The sequence below is a fragment of the Cavia porcellus genome, unplaced genomic scaffold, assembly GCF_034190915.1.
Source record: "Cavia porcellus strain 051 isolate PalLab524CR breed Dunkin Hartley unplaced genomic scaffold, mCavPor4.1 scaffold_24, whole genome shotgun sequence".
NCBI classification, from domain to species: Eukaryota; Metazoa; Chordata; class Mammalia; order Rodentia; family Caviidae; genus Cavia; species Cavia porcellus.
Window position 1 is genome coordinate 29,275,740 of NW_026947507.1, and position 15,298 is coordinate 29,291,037.

General features: G+C 32.3%; 1 protein-coding gene across 1 annotated transcript in view; it reads right to left on the reverse strand.

Moving 5' to 3' along the window:
- Positions 1 to 15,298, reverse strand: part of Tll1 (tolloid like 1) — a 186,483-nt gene that overhangs the window by 97,145 nt on the left and 74,040 nt on the right. Inside the window, exon 2 of the mRNA XM_063234796.1 lies at positions 1,992 to 2,102. Coding sequence (XP_063090866.1) covers positions 1,992 to 2,102 — 111 coding nt within the window. The remainder of the gene's footprint in view (positions 1 to 1,991; positions 2,103 to 15,298) is intronic.

Consider the following 15,298-nt stretch of genomic DNA (forward strand, 5'->3'; position numbering starts at 1 on the left):
TTTTGTGGATGTACTATCACAAAGCTTAATTTTAAATGAAATATCAAATGACAGTGGGACATGATGGCATGCACTTCACAACCTAGCACAATGGGAGGCTGAAGTTTGAATGAATTTAAGCCCAATCTGGGCAATTTAGGGACTTAACAAAACTCTGACTGGAAATAATCTTTTTTTTTTCCTTTGTCTTTTTCCTTTTTATCAGTACTAGGTATCAAACTCACAACTGCCTGCTTGCAAGGCAGGTGCTTATGCCACTGAGCTAAATCCCCAGCCCCTGGGGAAATAATCTTTAGAGACATGTCTCAATGCAAAGACCCTGGGTTTAAATTGTAGAACTAAAAAACAAAAACAACAACAACAACAACAAAAAAAAACACTAGAAACATTTAAATCACAGATAATTAATGGCTTCAATATAATAGGGGAGAAGTTAAAGAAATATCCTGAATAAAATTTAAAGCAAAGGAAAATTTTGATGTAAAATGCAATTGACAATGAACCCAGGATTTGGCTGAGTGGTCTCACAGTTCCACTGTCCAGAATAAATGTCTTTCATGGCAGTGTTCAGAAAGATACAGGAACTGGAGCATCTGCTACTGAACGTGTTCTACAGAAACATACTGGAATTCTACTGAGAAGCAAGATTTTCTCCTATTTTATGGTATGTTTCAAAAATAAAAACTATCACTGCTAGATGCAGCAAAAGCTAAAGCATGTTAGGCTTACCTAGTATTATTATTTTACATTAAACTTAGGTTTTCTCTTATACACTTTTTGTTTAAAATAATTGTTTTGTGATAATATTTTGACTACACTGGGCATTGTCCTCATTCTTAAAGGGTATATACTAAACTACTTAGTAGTAAAGTGTTTTGATATTATTTGTTTGTATATATTTCTGCAATCAATTTCAAATGTTTTCATATACACTGATGCGAATACAGGCACACACACACAGCAAACTGGTAAGCTGTTAAAAGCACTAATTGTACAGCTGGGGATACGGCTCAGTAGAGTTCTTGGTTTGCATGAGCAAGTCCCTGGGTTTGAGCACCAGCACCACAAAAAAAAAAAAAAAACAGTAAACAAAAACACTGAATCTAAAAAGTGCATTAAACAAAAATGTATTGATTCACTGTCAAAAATCTTACATATGCTATATAGTTGTCTGCTGAAAAAAAAGAAAGTAACTACATATTTTATTTTTTGTGTAATAAAAAAAAATAAAAATAGTATACAGAGGAAAGTAATGAAATCAAAAGACATTATATGAAACAGCTTTTACTATAACCAGAAACTAGAAAATGATATTTTATCCTCTTATTCTCATATTTTTTCCTCCAAAATATAACATGGAATAAAAATGTAAAATACAAAGAATTTTTAAATTTTAGTAGAACATATTTTTAAGTAAGAACTGAAGTAATCTTTGAATTATTGTACTTCTTATACAGGTATAATTCAAACTTGTTCAAAACCCTAAAGTTAAATTTTCTTCTGAACTTTCGTAAGATAGTCACATGTCTCTAAACAAATTTTCATTAGTTACTCTTTTTAAGAATCATTTACACTTCACAACTGAATGACCAAGTGGGAGACAATGGGGCCTTTCTTAGAGTTGAATTCTATTTCTAACTGGGCCACCTCCAGATTATGTGACAATGAGAAAGCCATACAAACTTTGATCTCACTTGTAAATAACAATCAGTATTAATGGTGACCCTCAGAAGTTTGTTGTGAGGATTCAAAGAGTTAATATCTGCAAAGCAAAGCCAGGCCAGGCATACAGCAAACACTCTAATGTGCTTGTTATATAAAGTTATAAAATACATACTATGAATAAACCTAAAATGCTAAGCATGTAGATTCCTGTGCAAGAAAACAAGATTGGCCAGTGAGACATTAAAAATGATGCAGAGTATTCATACCATTTCAAGAGTACATTTTCTCCACAGTGAGCACAGATTTATCCAAATAAGGAGTCATACCTGTGGTATGTCCAAGTTGTCCAAAGGGGTTCTGGGTCAGGTCAATTGTCCTATCTATTTGAAAGATATTTAAGTCTTCATCATCTAAGGCAATATCACCCCAAAATACAGCTAAAAGAGAAAAGGTGAATTAAAATGTAAAATATTTCACAGTCCAATGAGTGCACGCAAAGATAATTGGAAAAACATTACTGAAGTAATCTTAACTGGATACATTGGTCTTTTTACAGTATAAATATAAGCCACCTGTGAGAGAGTCATGACCCCCTGTTGTTTTTGGTTCTGTTCTGTTTTTACTTTCATAGCATTGATATTTGTGGAAAGGACAAAAAATAGTTTCCTTAAATGAGATACTCAATGACTGACTGGCTTGGGAGTGTTCTAAAAAAAGAGAAATCGTCAGTCATGAGCTTATTGGCAAATCTGCGAAAATCTGAGAAGGGTGCCCATACTTCCTATGGATGCTTGTGACCAGTCACAGGTCATCATTAGTTGGGAAAGGAAGAGTAACAAGTAAACCATGGGCTGCAAACTAAAGTACAATCAAGACGAAAGAATATATTGCCATTATAGCAATGCATTAATTAATTTAATACATTTACAATGCACTTCTCTAAAGCCCATTTATTGCCTCGAGTCTCTACAGAATGAATATATAACTACCAAGATAATATTTAAATCAACATGCATTTGGGCAACAATTAGTTCCAGATCTTTGAGTTTTTATGACAAATAAGATCTGTTCAATATTTTCATCATTACTTTATGATCTAGAAAGCACTCAGACTTTATCTAGTGCTTCATGCTACAGAATTAAAGCAAAACTCTACAACTCATTGTGAAATAATGGAAAACTCATTCATAAGGAGGATGCAAACTTTTCTCTACATTCAGAAATAACATTCACATAACAATGAAATGGTCTTGTTTATTTGAGACTAAATTAAACCAAGTGAGTCTTTGTAATGTCAGATGTCAAAATACAGGGACTTCAGGAAACAGAAAACTTGAGAGAATAAATTGAATACGACACAGGAAAATGTAACAACTGGGTAGAAGTATTAGGATGTTAAATTCGATGATTCTTCTGCAAAACCAAAGGGGAAAAGAAGAGCTACCTTTAAAATTTAGGAAGTACCAAAAACCTACGTTTTTATAATTACTGCGTTTTACTAGACACAGATTTGAATAATATATTTATGAATATTAGCACAACCAAAAAAGAGTTACATTAGCTAGCATGAAAGTTAAACCAGACATTAAAGCTATGAAATGTTTTTATTAACTAGTTTTATTTCTTCCTTCCTAAATCCTTCTGAAACAGGAAGGGTTTAGATGTCTATGTTGAGCTAGAAAAAAGAAAACACGTTTCAATTTGGGATAGGTTATCTGTTTCGTATATGGAAAACCCTTTCTTAAAATTTGAATTCTCTTTTCAACCACTACTTTTTTCCCCATTACCAACAGTCTTCCCTCTTGCCTGCAGGATGCTAGAGTCTAATAGGGGTAAAGAAATGTTTCTTATCTTTCCTATGACTTTCACTGTCATAGAAACATCACCATGAAGAGTCTATAAAAGCATTTAAAACACTAGATAAGAGATTAGTGTTGATATCTAAAACTGAAGTCTAGATTCTAAAATTGAATTCAATTTCATACACTAATGCAGGAAAAAAATAAAAACAAAAATGTTCTAGCGTCCCTAAAGCCAGATAACCCAGGACAGAGCTGACCAATCAGAATTTAAAATTTTAAAATTAGAATATAGGGCTTGGTTTCATTAAAATAAGGTCTACTTCTTACAAGATGCTACCGTAAATGTAAATTTGCCAGTTATTTAAAACTGCTAGCAAGTGTATTTCTATACAAATAGCTGTGGGCACTGATAGGGAGAGACTCTCGGCCTGACTCTTTCTTCTTAATGCTGAAGGGCTGGAGCAAACAGACAGTCAATCAGTGCTTATCCAACTTTCCTTTGCGCAGAATCACAGTGAATCTGCTAAAAATGAAAATTCTAATTTATCCATCTGGTGAGGAACGTCAGGTCCTTACATTTTTAACAAATTCCCAGTTCCTAAAAAATAATTATCATTGTCCTCGTCTTTCTTAGCATCTTTTTTTTCTGCAAGAATAAGTTTTCACTCTTCTGAGTCAGCTGATGGATAGGAAAGCTGAGACACCTGACCAATCGAAATGTGTGCTTGTCAGTACTACATTTTCCATAATAAATGGGGTACCCATAAAACAGAACTCAAACGTGTTTTAGCTTTTTATGCTCTTGTAATGACTTCGCGCAGGCAGCAGGATTCATGCCCTGATGGATTATATGAAACACAGATCATCAGTCCAAGGATAAGTCACTTCATAGAAGCAAAAACATTACTTCTGGAGAGAAAAAAGGCAGGAGGCCACATGATACTTACAAAGGACGCAAAACAGTTTTGGAGGACATTAACCCATTTTATTTATCTAGTATTTTTTTCTAATCTAATAGCTTTGGAAGAGCTTGGCAGTTCTGAATACATCATAAATTGCTTCAGAAAAAGATCAAGTACTCTTTTGGATGCAAGCAATAGGGAATGTTGATGCTGATTCGTTTACATGCCAATTCAGTGAATTACAGACCATGCACATCTTTAAATCTTGATATGATCAACAGAAAAAAAGACATTTTAGAACTTCAACCTGCTATATACAGTAGTTTAAAATGCACGATATTTTTCTTCATATTCACACACTAAAAGTTTCTCTTATTGTATCTCTACTCAAATGTAAGTATCCTATTTCTGTATGTTAAAGTAATTTACTTACACATTGGAACAGCAAGCTGGAGCATGAAAATATGTATTTATAATTCACATTACAAGCTAAAGTATATTTTATGTTTAGTTGCAGAGATACATGAAATTAACCACTCCACTTTGGAATTTTTTGTTTTCCATTTTATCTAATATTTTCTATTTATTTTGTATTAAAACCCCACAAAAATAGTCAAATAATTAAAAAGTTTGGATTATCACTTGGTTCATTTGTAAGGTGATTTAAAATTTTTTAGGTGAGAATTAAAAAAAAATGGGAAATTGGTTCACAGAAGACAATCCTACCTAAGGAAATTAGTTAGAAATTAGAATATTCATTATCTATTTGGAATTCTGCTTAGATTTGGAGGGTCAGAAGAGAGGGCGGGTAGAGGTAACCAAGAAGCTAAGATGAAATATCAAGAAGAGCAATTTTCAAACTACATAGAAAACCACAAGTTTTGTTTTTCTCTTAAAGGTCATTTCGCTTCAATGAATTATAAAAATTTACAAAAAAAATCAAAAGACATAGAAAGACAGCAAGCTTTTGTCAAGTATGCAGAGTAATGCACTTTATAAAATAATATATGGTAAAAACAAGAAATCTAACATCATAATTCTCTACCACTATCTTTTAAAGACGTCTCTTTCATCTACTTCCCGATTTGTCATTGATCTTTGGCTGAGGCTTGGATCCAAAGATGAGTTATAGAGGTTTCAAGTTTGTGATTTCTGAAAAGCTGTATGCAAAATATGCATCTATATGGCTTTATAAAACACTGATACCATATTTTTTCTGTGGAAATGTTTTCTGATTAAAAAAGATTCCACAAAGTAGAGACTATTCTTTGCCTAAAGCAAAGCCTATCAGCCCACTTAGAGGAAAATGCTACAAAGTAAATACTCCCTAGAAGATGAATACATTCACTTTAATTTACAATTCCTGACCACTAAAATACTTGATAACCTGAGAGCATAATGTGATTTTAAAAAAAAAGGCATTGTCTACAGAAAGCCTTCCCAGTAATCTTCTCCTCAGCTGGCCTCGTTAGGGCTTTGATAGGCTTTTGTGTCATTGGGTAACTTTTATCAGTAGTCAGCCATCGAATTGAATCTTGTAATTAATTTAGTAATTTTAAAGCATCTGATTCTTTAGTCTGATTTTCAAACTAAAAATCACAACAGGTAGCATATGATATTCATTGTTATTTCTTTTTTGATAAATTAATATTTAAAGAAACATTAAAATTTTTACATATAAAAATGGGATGGTATTTGAATACAAGTCTACACTGTGTAATGATTGAATCAGATTTACATATATCTATCTTCTCAAGTACTTATCAGTTCTTGATGATGAAAACTCAGAATCTGCAAGGGCTTTATAAGCAGCCACTTCTCAGAGTTTCCCTCTGGAAGCGTTTCCTCCTGTGTACTGACCCCTGTGCAGCAACACAGGTCTGTTAAAATAAAGACTAGCATTTTGTGGTAATCAAAATCTTTTATTCTACCTTTTTGAGGTATATGGTACATTGTTATTATCGATATTCAACTGACCTTGCAATAGTACTCAAAGGCCCCAATACCAGAGTACCAAAAACAAATAGCTCCTCAGTATACATATACTAGCAATTTTCTAAAAATGTGAATGAAAATATAGCATGGGTTTATGTATAAGTTGTATAAGAAAAATGAAGCTAAGCATGCTATATATCTAGTAAATTTGCCTTAAAGACAAAATACTATTTATTTACACATTTCAAAGAATGACTAGGATAAATATGTTCTCTTTTCTCTAAATACCACACTCACAGTCTCAGGAAATATATGACAGACTTTGAAGTCCAGTTATTTTGATATTTATAGGACCTGGAGAGAAAGCTCAAAGATTCAAGGATAGCCAAGAACACTTTCTCATTACACTTTTTCCACACGATCTTTAAACTTTCAGCATTTATTGACACTGGATTTAGGGAGGAAAAATGATGTAATGTGAAGGTCTAGCAGATTACTTTGACTCACAGTCAAGTATAATAAAAATTTCCTCAGAGAAGGGCAATGGTGAAGACTCAAAAATCAACTATTTTCACATGATTGACAGCCAGTAAGCAAATTCCCAAGGAAATGTAGGATTTAGCATTAAGTTCTAATAAATACATTTTAGAAGCAATGGTATATGAGAAGAAAGAAGATAATTTCCTGTTGGCTTTTTATTTTTACAGAATAAATTTTTCCCCAAAGCGACATATGAAAATTAATATAAATTCCAATTTTGAGAAACAACTATCTAAAATTTTAGAAACTTGATACAATAAAAGCCTAAATAAAATGTATTTTAAAGGTACTCATAGAGATAAGAATTTGTTATATCATATGTGCCTGCCTTAAATTTCTAATAATAAAAAAGAAAGCATTTGCAATACAATTATTTTAGTTGTTCATACGATAGCATCTATGCAATGTTTTATTTAAATAATTCTGTAGATTTTTTTAAAAAATCTGCATTTCCACTTTTATTATACATTACCGCATACACTCCACACAGTCATCACTCTAATCTACAATTTTAAAACTGATATGTAATGAACACTACCACTGATTGTTAAATAAAATTGTTTACTCTTCTTTCATTCATAAAATGGATTGAAAGGTACATTGAGGAACATAACTTTTGGGTAGCCTCTCTAAAGACCACATGCCTTCTCTACCAGGGACACAGGCGTTGAAGGGTAATGGATACAACATAAAACTGTTGAATCATTGATATATAAAAAAGAAAAGAAACTAGGTATATTTGGAATATACTTATATAAGTAATTTGGAAGTTACTTCAGATAACACAGAACTTATTCTCTATTTACATGAACTACCTGAGTTGTTCAATCAAGCAGTAAAATATAATCACAATATAAATTAGAACATCGTGGTAGCAATGATTATTCTTCCAAAATATAGAGATTTTGACAATAAAATCATTTTCAATGCTACATTAGTCTCGAAATCAATTTAGATTTACTCAGCCACTCTGAACACAGAAAACAAGAAGCAAGTCATGTTTTGCAAATTTCCCTTTTCTGTTTTACCATCATTTTCCATTATGGATATGATTAAATGTTACATTTTCAAATAAACATCTTTCTTTTTAAGTCAAAAGACAAAATTTTTTCCCATAACAAAAGATCCATTGAAACATCATATCAATCTGCATTTATAGCCCACAATGCCTGTGGATAGGATTTCTCAGGACATTTTTAAAATATCACCCATACCACAAATATTCATTTGGAACTCTTTGTCTCAAAAGAGAAAACATTGACTTAAAAGTAGTTTGATTAAGAAATGACAAAATAAATACTGGAACTTCTTTGTGTGGATGGGCTAACATTTTCTCTTACAAGTTTTAAAAAAATAAATTATTGCAGTTCACAAGGTTTTTTTGAAATGCCATTGTTACTCTGCTCAGATATTGAATATATAACCAACCACTAGCGAGATTTGCTGTATTTGTATTTCCCACATTATACAGCTTGTAAAGGCACAGCCAACACTTCCTTTTTTCTCCCTTAGGCCCATAATTGTTTACACTGTGGCCAATGTAAGAGTCAACCCTGGTACTTCTTTTTTAATTAAATTTGTTTATTTTCTAAATATTGACACTAACTCTTGGAGTAAATCCTGGTCTCTTCTTGGAAATAAGACTGCTTATGCAAATTTACTATTTTCTATATTTTAGCTTTGTTTTACCAACTGGCTATTCATATCTTCAGACAAACAGTAGAATCTTCATTCTCATTTTTCCTCATTTTCATTAGCCCAGTATTATGATAGATTAGGATGAGTGGTTATATGCCAACCTTTCTGCTTATTAACCTGTCAAGGATTTCCTCTGGGATAGGTCAAAGGCTAAAGGTTTTTCTTTGATTAATACATCACATTGTAAAGCCGCAAAACAATTAATGTTCAGTGAAGTAGTGTCAACATTTAAAAACTCATTGACACGCTGAAAACTTGGCTTCACATACTGCTTTCTACTTGTTCTTTTGTTGACTTAGATTCTTGAATGAGCAGAATTTCATTCACAATTAAGCAAGAAAAAATGAAAGAGCTATGAAAGGAGCTTCCAACATTATTTTCAGTGTTTTCAAATGTTCAGCAACTTTTAAATGCATGGTGGTTGCGTGGTGCTTACTAGATCTAAAACATCCCCAAAGGTCTCATGTATTAAGAGCAATGCCTTTAGAAAGGTGATTGGCTCCTCTATGGATGAATTCATTGATGATGAGAACTTGATGGTATTACTGGGATGTAATGGAAATGTAGGGCCAAGTTGAAAGGAGTGGGTCATGGGACAGGATCTTGGAGACTACAACTGACCCCACCCCTTTCTGGCTCATTTCCTGGCATGATACTTTTTGTGCTTGTATGAAGAGGCAGCTTCCCTCTACCCTGCCCTTCTGCCATGATATTTCTGCTTTGGAACCAACATGACTCTTGTGTATTTTGTACCACCATTGAAAAAAGTTACTAGCACATATACCACTCCTATTTTACCAGTCTCATCCTACTGTCCAACCTTTTACTTGACAACATACAGCTGGTGAGCATGGAACACAGGTCACTTTTAGAGTTCCAGGAAGCATTTCAGACTGGGAAGCATTTGTGCTGAAATTTCTGTTCAAAGTCATAAAGGTGATGTGTCTTCACCATAGCAAAGTTTCATATGGGAAATTAATCAATAGTTACTTCCTTTTCTTATTTGCAGAAACAGTCATGTTACCTCCACCAACACATGGAGAAAATGTGCTTTCAGGCAGACAGAAGCAGAACATAAAAGAAATATTTACTGAAGGAAATCCTACTGCATCATAACTTGCACACTGGTGGAAAAGAAACCACCAGGACTCTGCCTGTTCTGGATGTGATTTCAAAGTTGCTAAGTAACTGACTAGTACTACTTCAAGCCTTATTTGAGATAATAAACAAAAAGAAAAACAAATGATGAAACCCAAAGGTACACATGCATAATAAACAAATAAAATCCTCAACAATACCAGGAATCCATAGTGTTTAATGTGTTCTTTAAATGTAAACGTTTAGAACTGGGGTGATGAATTTTAGCTAGTGGATATAAATTGGAAATTTGGCCCATTTATTCCTCTAATCTCCCTGCAGTATTACAGATTAATCTTAAATGTGTATTTTAACTAGAAGCCTATCAACTTCTTAAATCTTTGGACTCAAGATAGACTTGTAATTTTTCTCTTAAATTATTCACAGTATACCCTGTTTAGCAAATCCTTCTATAATCCTTTAAAAACAAAAGGGGAAACCCTACAGATTTGTATGTATTTTATTTTGCTTAAAATATGTTATCCAAAATGTCTCAATAGTAACTATCTCTAAGGAAATGAATGCCATAATCCATGGAAATATATGTGGTTAGCTGAAAGATAACCTCCTTTTTAGTAAAACCAGATGCAAGGAAAAACACTATGGGTAATAAAGGCAAGTATCATTTGCTTCTGTAAATGTTTGAGTTTCAGATAATTGTATCAATTACTCTTATTTGTGAAGTTTTAGAAAAACAGTGTTTTAATAAGCAGGCCTACACTTGTAAAAGGATCATTAGTATAATTAATTTTAATAACAAAATTAATTAGTAATTTTGTAGGGCTTATAAAATGCGCAATGACTTTAAAAAGTCATAAAGAAGCCAATCAAAAAGAAAAACGCATTTAAAATGTTTCAAGTTCATTATTATTATTTTCAAATTTTATGACACCATTTTATTATCGCCTACTAAACATATTTTTGCCTGATAATTGCTACATACTGTAAATATAAAAAATAAAATAAAACCAAATCCTTTCTTTGAGACAATATAATTCAATACATCTAGAGGCTCTTTTATACCAACTGAAAGTGAAATTTAAATCAAATACTTACTCTTATACCATTCAGAAAATTGTAGTAGGATCAGATACTTGAAGGTTATTTAAATCATCACAAGGGATAGTAAAAAGAGATAGTGTTTGATTTTACCAATTTGGACCCCTAGTACTAATTATATGTAATCTTGAATACCTCTGAATGACAGTCCACTGCTATCACTGGGATATATTATGTATTAGGATTGATTTTTCCCAATATTGTGGTTATAATAACCATTGATTTACTGTTTCACCAGAGACCATTTATTAAATTCAAGAAAAATACACAACAAAATAATAAGGACCCTAAAAAGTAATATGTGCCTTTATCAACTGCCTGAATTAAGATTTGTCTTCAGATTGGCAGAATTAGAAACTGCACCTTGTCATGTCCCAGAATCCACCACTTGGAAGTACAAATAAGTGTATTCATATCAAATAATTACTTAAAAGTTATTCTGAGATCTTTGAGAAAGCTCATAAGACATTGCTACCATAAAAATCAAAATGCCAGTTAATAATAATAAAAGATACAGTTGTAAAGGGGATTTAGCAATCGGAGATTCTGTTCTCAACATTCTCAATATAAATAAAAGCATGTGAAAAATATTCTGATAAGAGTAACTGTTGAGAGTGAATCAAAACAGAACAAGTTTATTCGTATTATTTCCAATTGAACTCATGACCTTGTGCGTGCCAGGAAGGTACTTACGCTGCTAAGATAAATCCCCAGCCCTTATTTCTATGTTTGATGTAGTGTTTTACTACATCTCTGAGCAGGATACCCTCCCTCATAGGTTGAGTTTTTACAGCATCATCAACATTTGTTTTGGGGATTATCTTTTTTCTTGGCAGTAATGTGCAATATAAAGTATGATTGATATATTCTTTTATTGTCCATGTTAATTCAGTTAACCAACAGATTTATCCTCCCTCTTTGTTTAGAAACCATGCTCTATTTCAACTACAGAGAAAAGCACACACACCATCTAGCTTTGAAATAACCTGAACATTTTGCAAAATTTGCCACAACTCTGTAATTATTAGAACAGCACTTACATATGTACCCCTCCTGACTTCTATGACCTTACTTTGTCCTAGAGTGACTAGTAACATGAATATGTAAAGAAGTAATCTATTTCTTTTTATCCATATTTTAAAATTTTACACAAATCTCAAATTATGGTTTTTGTAACTTCTTTACTTTGTATAGTATCAAAAACTATGCTTATTTATGATATACAGCTGTAGGTTTTTTAACTTGTAAGTTATTCTTTTATATGAATACACTTCTTTGTATCTCTTCCTGTTATAAAAATTTGTATAGCATTAAAACTTCCTTTAATGCAACCACCTAGTAAGTACCATATGTAGTGTAAGATTTTATTTAGAAAGTATATACAGAAGTACAATCAGTTAGATTACAGGATATTCATATGTAAACTTTTGTTTAGATGAGTCTAGATTTTGAATATAGACTAGTAATGACAGTAGAAACAGCAATATAAGAGTATTTCTCAAAAGCAAATTTCTCAAAGCCAAATTCCTATGGATAAGAACAAGTCATTTGTATATCGTTTTGATACCACAACAGCTACAAGAACCACATACTATCAACATGAGTCAGGCACCAAAGAAAGAAGACAACTACATTTATGATAGATATGTGGGCAAAAGATTGTTAAAAAGAGTAGAGGGATGCTCATTGAAAAGTTGAACTGGCCAATCTAATATCAATAGCTCTACAAGGCAGAGGGTTCTACAAAATCCCATTCATAATTTAATGCAAGAAAACAAGTAAATCTATGCATGTATTTGGTAGCATGGCCACAAAAAGAGGGAATATTCCAAGTTATTCGACAAAATATTGACATCAGCAATTTACCTATAACCTCGCTGAGATAAAATCTAAAAGCAAGAAATTTTTAAAAGCTAAACATCCAATAACCATATTTTGCATGTATCATGAGATAAAGTATAAAGAAGAATTATATTAATTTTGAAAACCCCGATTTTCAATATGATTGCAAAGGCTGATTTTGGTATACGAAAGGTCAAGTAAAAATTTTAAATTCCACAGTTAAAGTGCAATTATTAATATGTATTGATGAATAATTTCAAAGCTAAACATTATATATATATATATGTCTATTTTTTTGTTCTAATTAATTAAAAAAAGTTAGAAACAATGAATGGCCGACACAATAGTGCAACAGACTAGTGACCAATCCTTTAGTGTGTGGACCTTTGGGGAACATTTTAGATCCAAACTAAAACATGCATCAGATACCTAATACTTTATTCCATCACTTCAGTATAGCGGTCTTTAAAACTCTACTGCACAGTACAGTAATTTATTAGGAATCTTTATTTCTAACATAATTAGACCTTTACTCCACTACTTGTGTTTCAGAATTTATTCAGTCACTCTTAGTAAACAATTTTCTATAGAAACTTGAGAAGCAGTCAGGCTACAAGAGAAAATCTTATTAGAATCTTGATTAGAGTTATTCTAACATTTTAAATGAATACAGGAACTATTGTCATTTCAAAGATAGTTTTTATACTCATAATCATATTTAACTTTCTTTATCTTTATTTATAACTTTTAAAAAGGAAAAATATTTCTCCCTAAAGATTTTATATGCCTTTTAAAATTTATTTCTATGTAAATGTTCAAATATTGTTATATTACACCAACTGTTTTAAATTACGTATTATAAGTGTTATTCGTTTATAAGAATTGTTGTGTGTTGATATTGTATTCATCTGATACAGTCAACATTTCTATTGGCCCTAATAAATATCTTGCTTTTGCTGTGAAGAAAATTTTATTCTCTGAAAACAATGAAGCATTGTTTTTGTATATTGTAGCCACTGTATGTAGGAGTGTGTGTGAACTCCTCTTTTGTTTTGTTTTATAAATTCTTAAAACCTTAGCATTGAATATAAGTAGTGATAGCAAGAATATTTATCTTATAACTTTTTAGAAAATACTTCTAGTATTTTACTACTGACTATAATTTTACCACAGAATTTTGGCAGAAAATTATCAGGTCAAAGAATACCCTTATGCTCTTATTTTGAGTTCTAAAATTTAGATATATAAAAGACTTGTCCTACCATATATTTTCTTTTAATGTCATTGTCTAGCTTTTAAAACATATTTACAGATATTTTTCTAAGAATGAGGTTTCTTTTTTAAATAGTCATTTAAAAATGTTTGCAAATGTCTGAAAATGTTAGTTCCTTTTATTCTGTCCCTACGGTCCTGTAAATATGGAGACAGGAGACAAGTCCCATTGGTGACATCTTTTCAATGACATTATTTTAGAGATCACTTTGATGGTATGCCCACATCCAATCTCATGATTGAAGAATTTATTCTCAGGTGATGGGAAGATTGTTAACTGAGGTCAACTATCATTTCTCTTGGCTTAAATACTCCCTCATCCATAGGCAAAATCACTTCCTATAGGTGGCCAGCACTCAGCAAACAGTAACACAGGGTATATAAGGGCATAGTTCCCTCTCCCTAAAAAGGAACATCTCTAGTGGATCATCTTAGCTTCAGCACTCTGAATTTGTCTGAGAGCTTCACTGAGACTATGTTGTAACTTAGTATTTTCTTTTTTCTAGCCCTGTTTCCTATTCTTCCCATTCATAAGTGGTAACCGCAAGAACTTTGCCTGATAAATTCCCACATACTAATTGCAATCATAAAGAGTCTATTTCCTGTGCAACCCACTTGTATCAGTTGGTACAGTAAAGAAGGTATTGTAATATTTGGGCCTTGGAGGTTTAGGGCAAGCAGTGTGAATCCCGTCAGGTGCTGTAAATAGAACACAGATAATCTGTGGCCTATAGGATAATATAAATCACTCTCCTACAGTAATAACAGGCTATAAAAAGGATTAGTGCTATTATATATCAAGTATTTGTGTGATATAGGGGGAAAACAATAACTCTAAAGCAGTAAATTAGGCAACTACTGCTAAACTCCCTTAATGCACGTTAAATGTTAATAAAAGAGTAACAGCAATTAATCAGCAATATTTTAGTGAAAGCCACAGAGTTTTCTCAGTAGCATATTAAAATGCTTCCATCTCCTACAGCTGAAATATGCAGAGACTAAAGCTCAGAATGCAGACTGATCCCTAAAGGTTACAGAACACTAGAGAAAAGCCAACCTTCCAATGTCAATGGCTCAGTTACAACAAGACTCAGTCCTCCTTGAGAAACAATGGAACCCTAACATGTAAGATGAAGAAATGGGTAAATGGAATATTCCTAAAAATCTTGACCTCCAAATTTCCCTGATCTTCTGAATCAGAAGAAACCTATACCACCCTCTTAAGGCTAGTACTTACCTCTTCTTAAAAGATGAAGCAGTGGCTTTTTCCCTAAAAGACAATCTGTGCCACTCAAGATTTGTCGTTACCTTTTCTGGGTGCTAAACCAATAACTACAGTTAATTTATAGCATAACTTGGCCAAACTAGTTTTTATTTATTTTTTTATGGGTCCCAGGTATTGAACTCATGTCCTCATGCTTGCCAGGCAGGCGCTTATACTGCTGA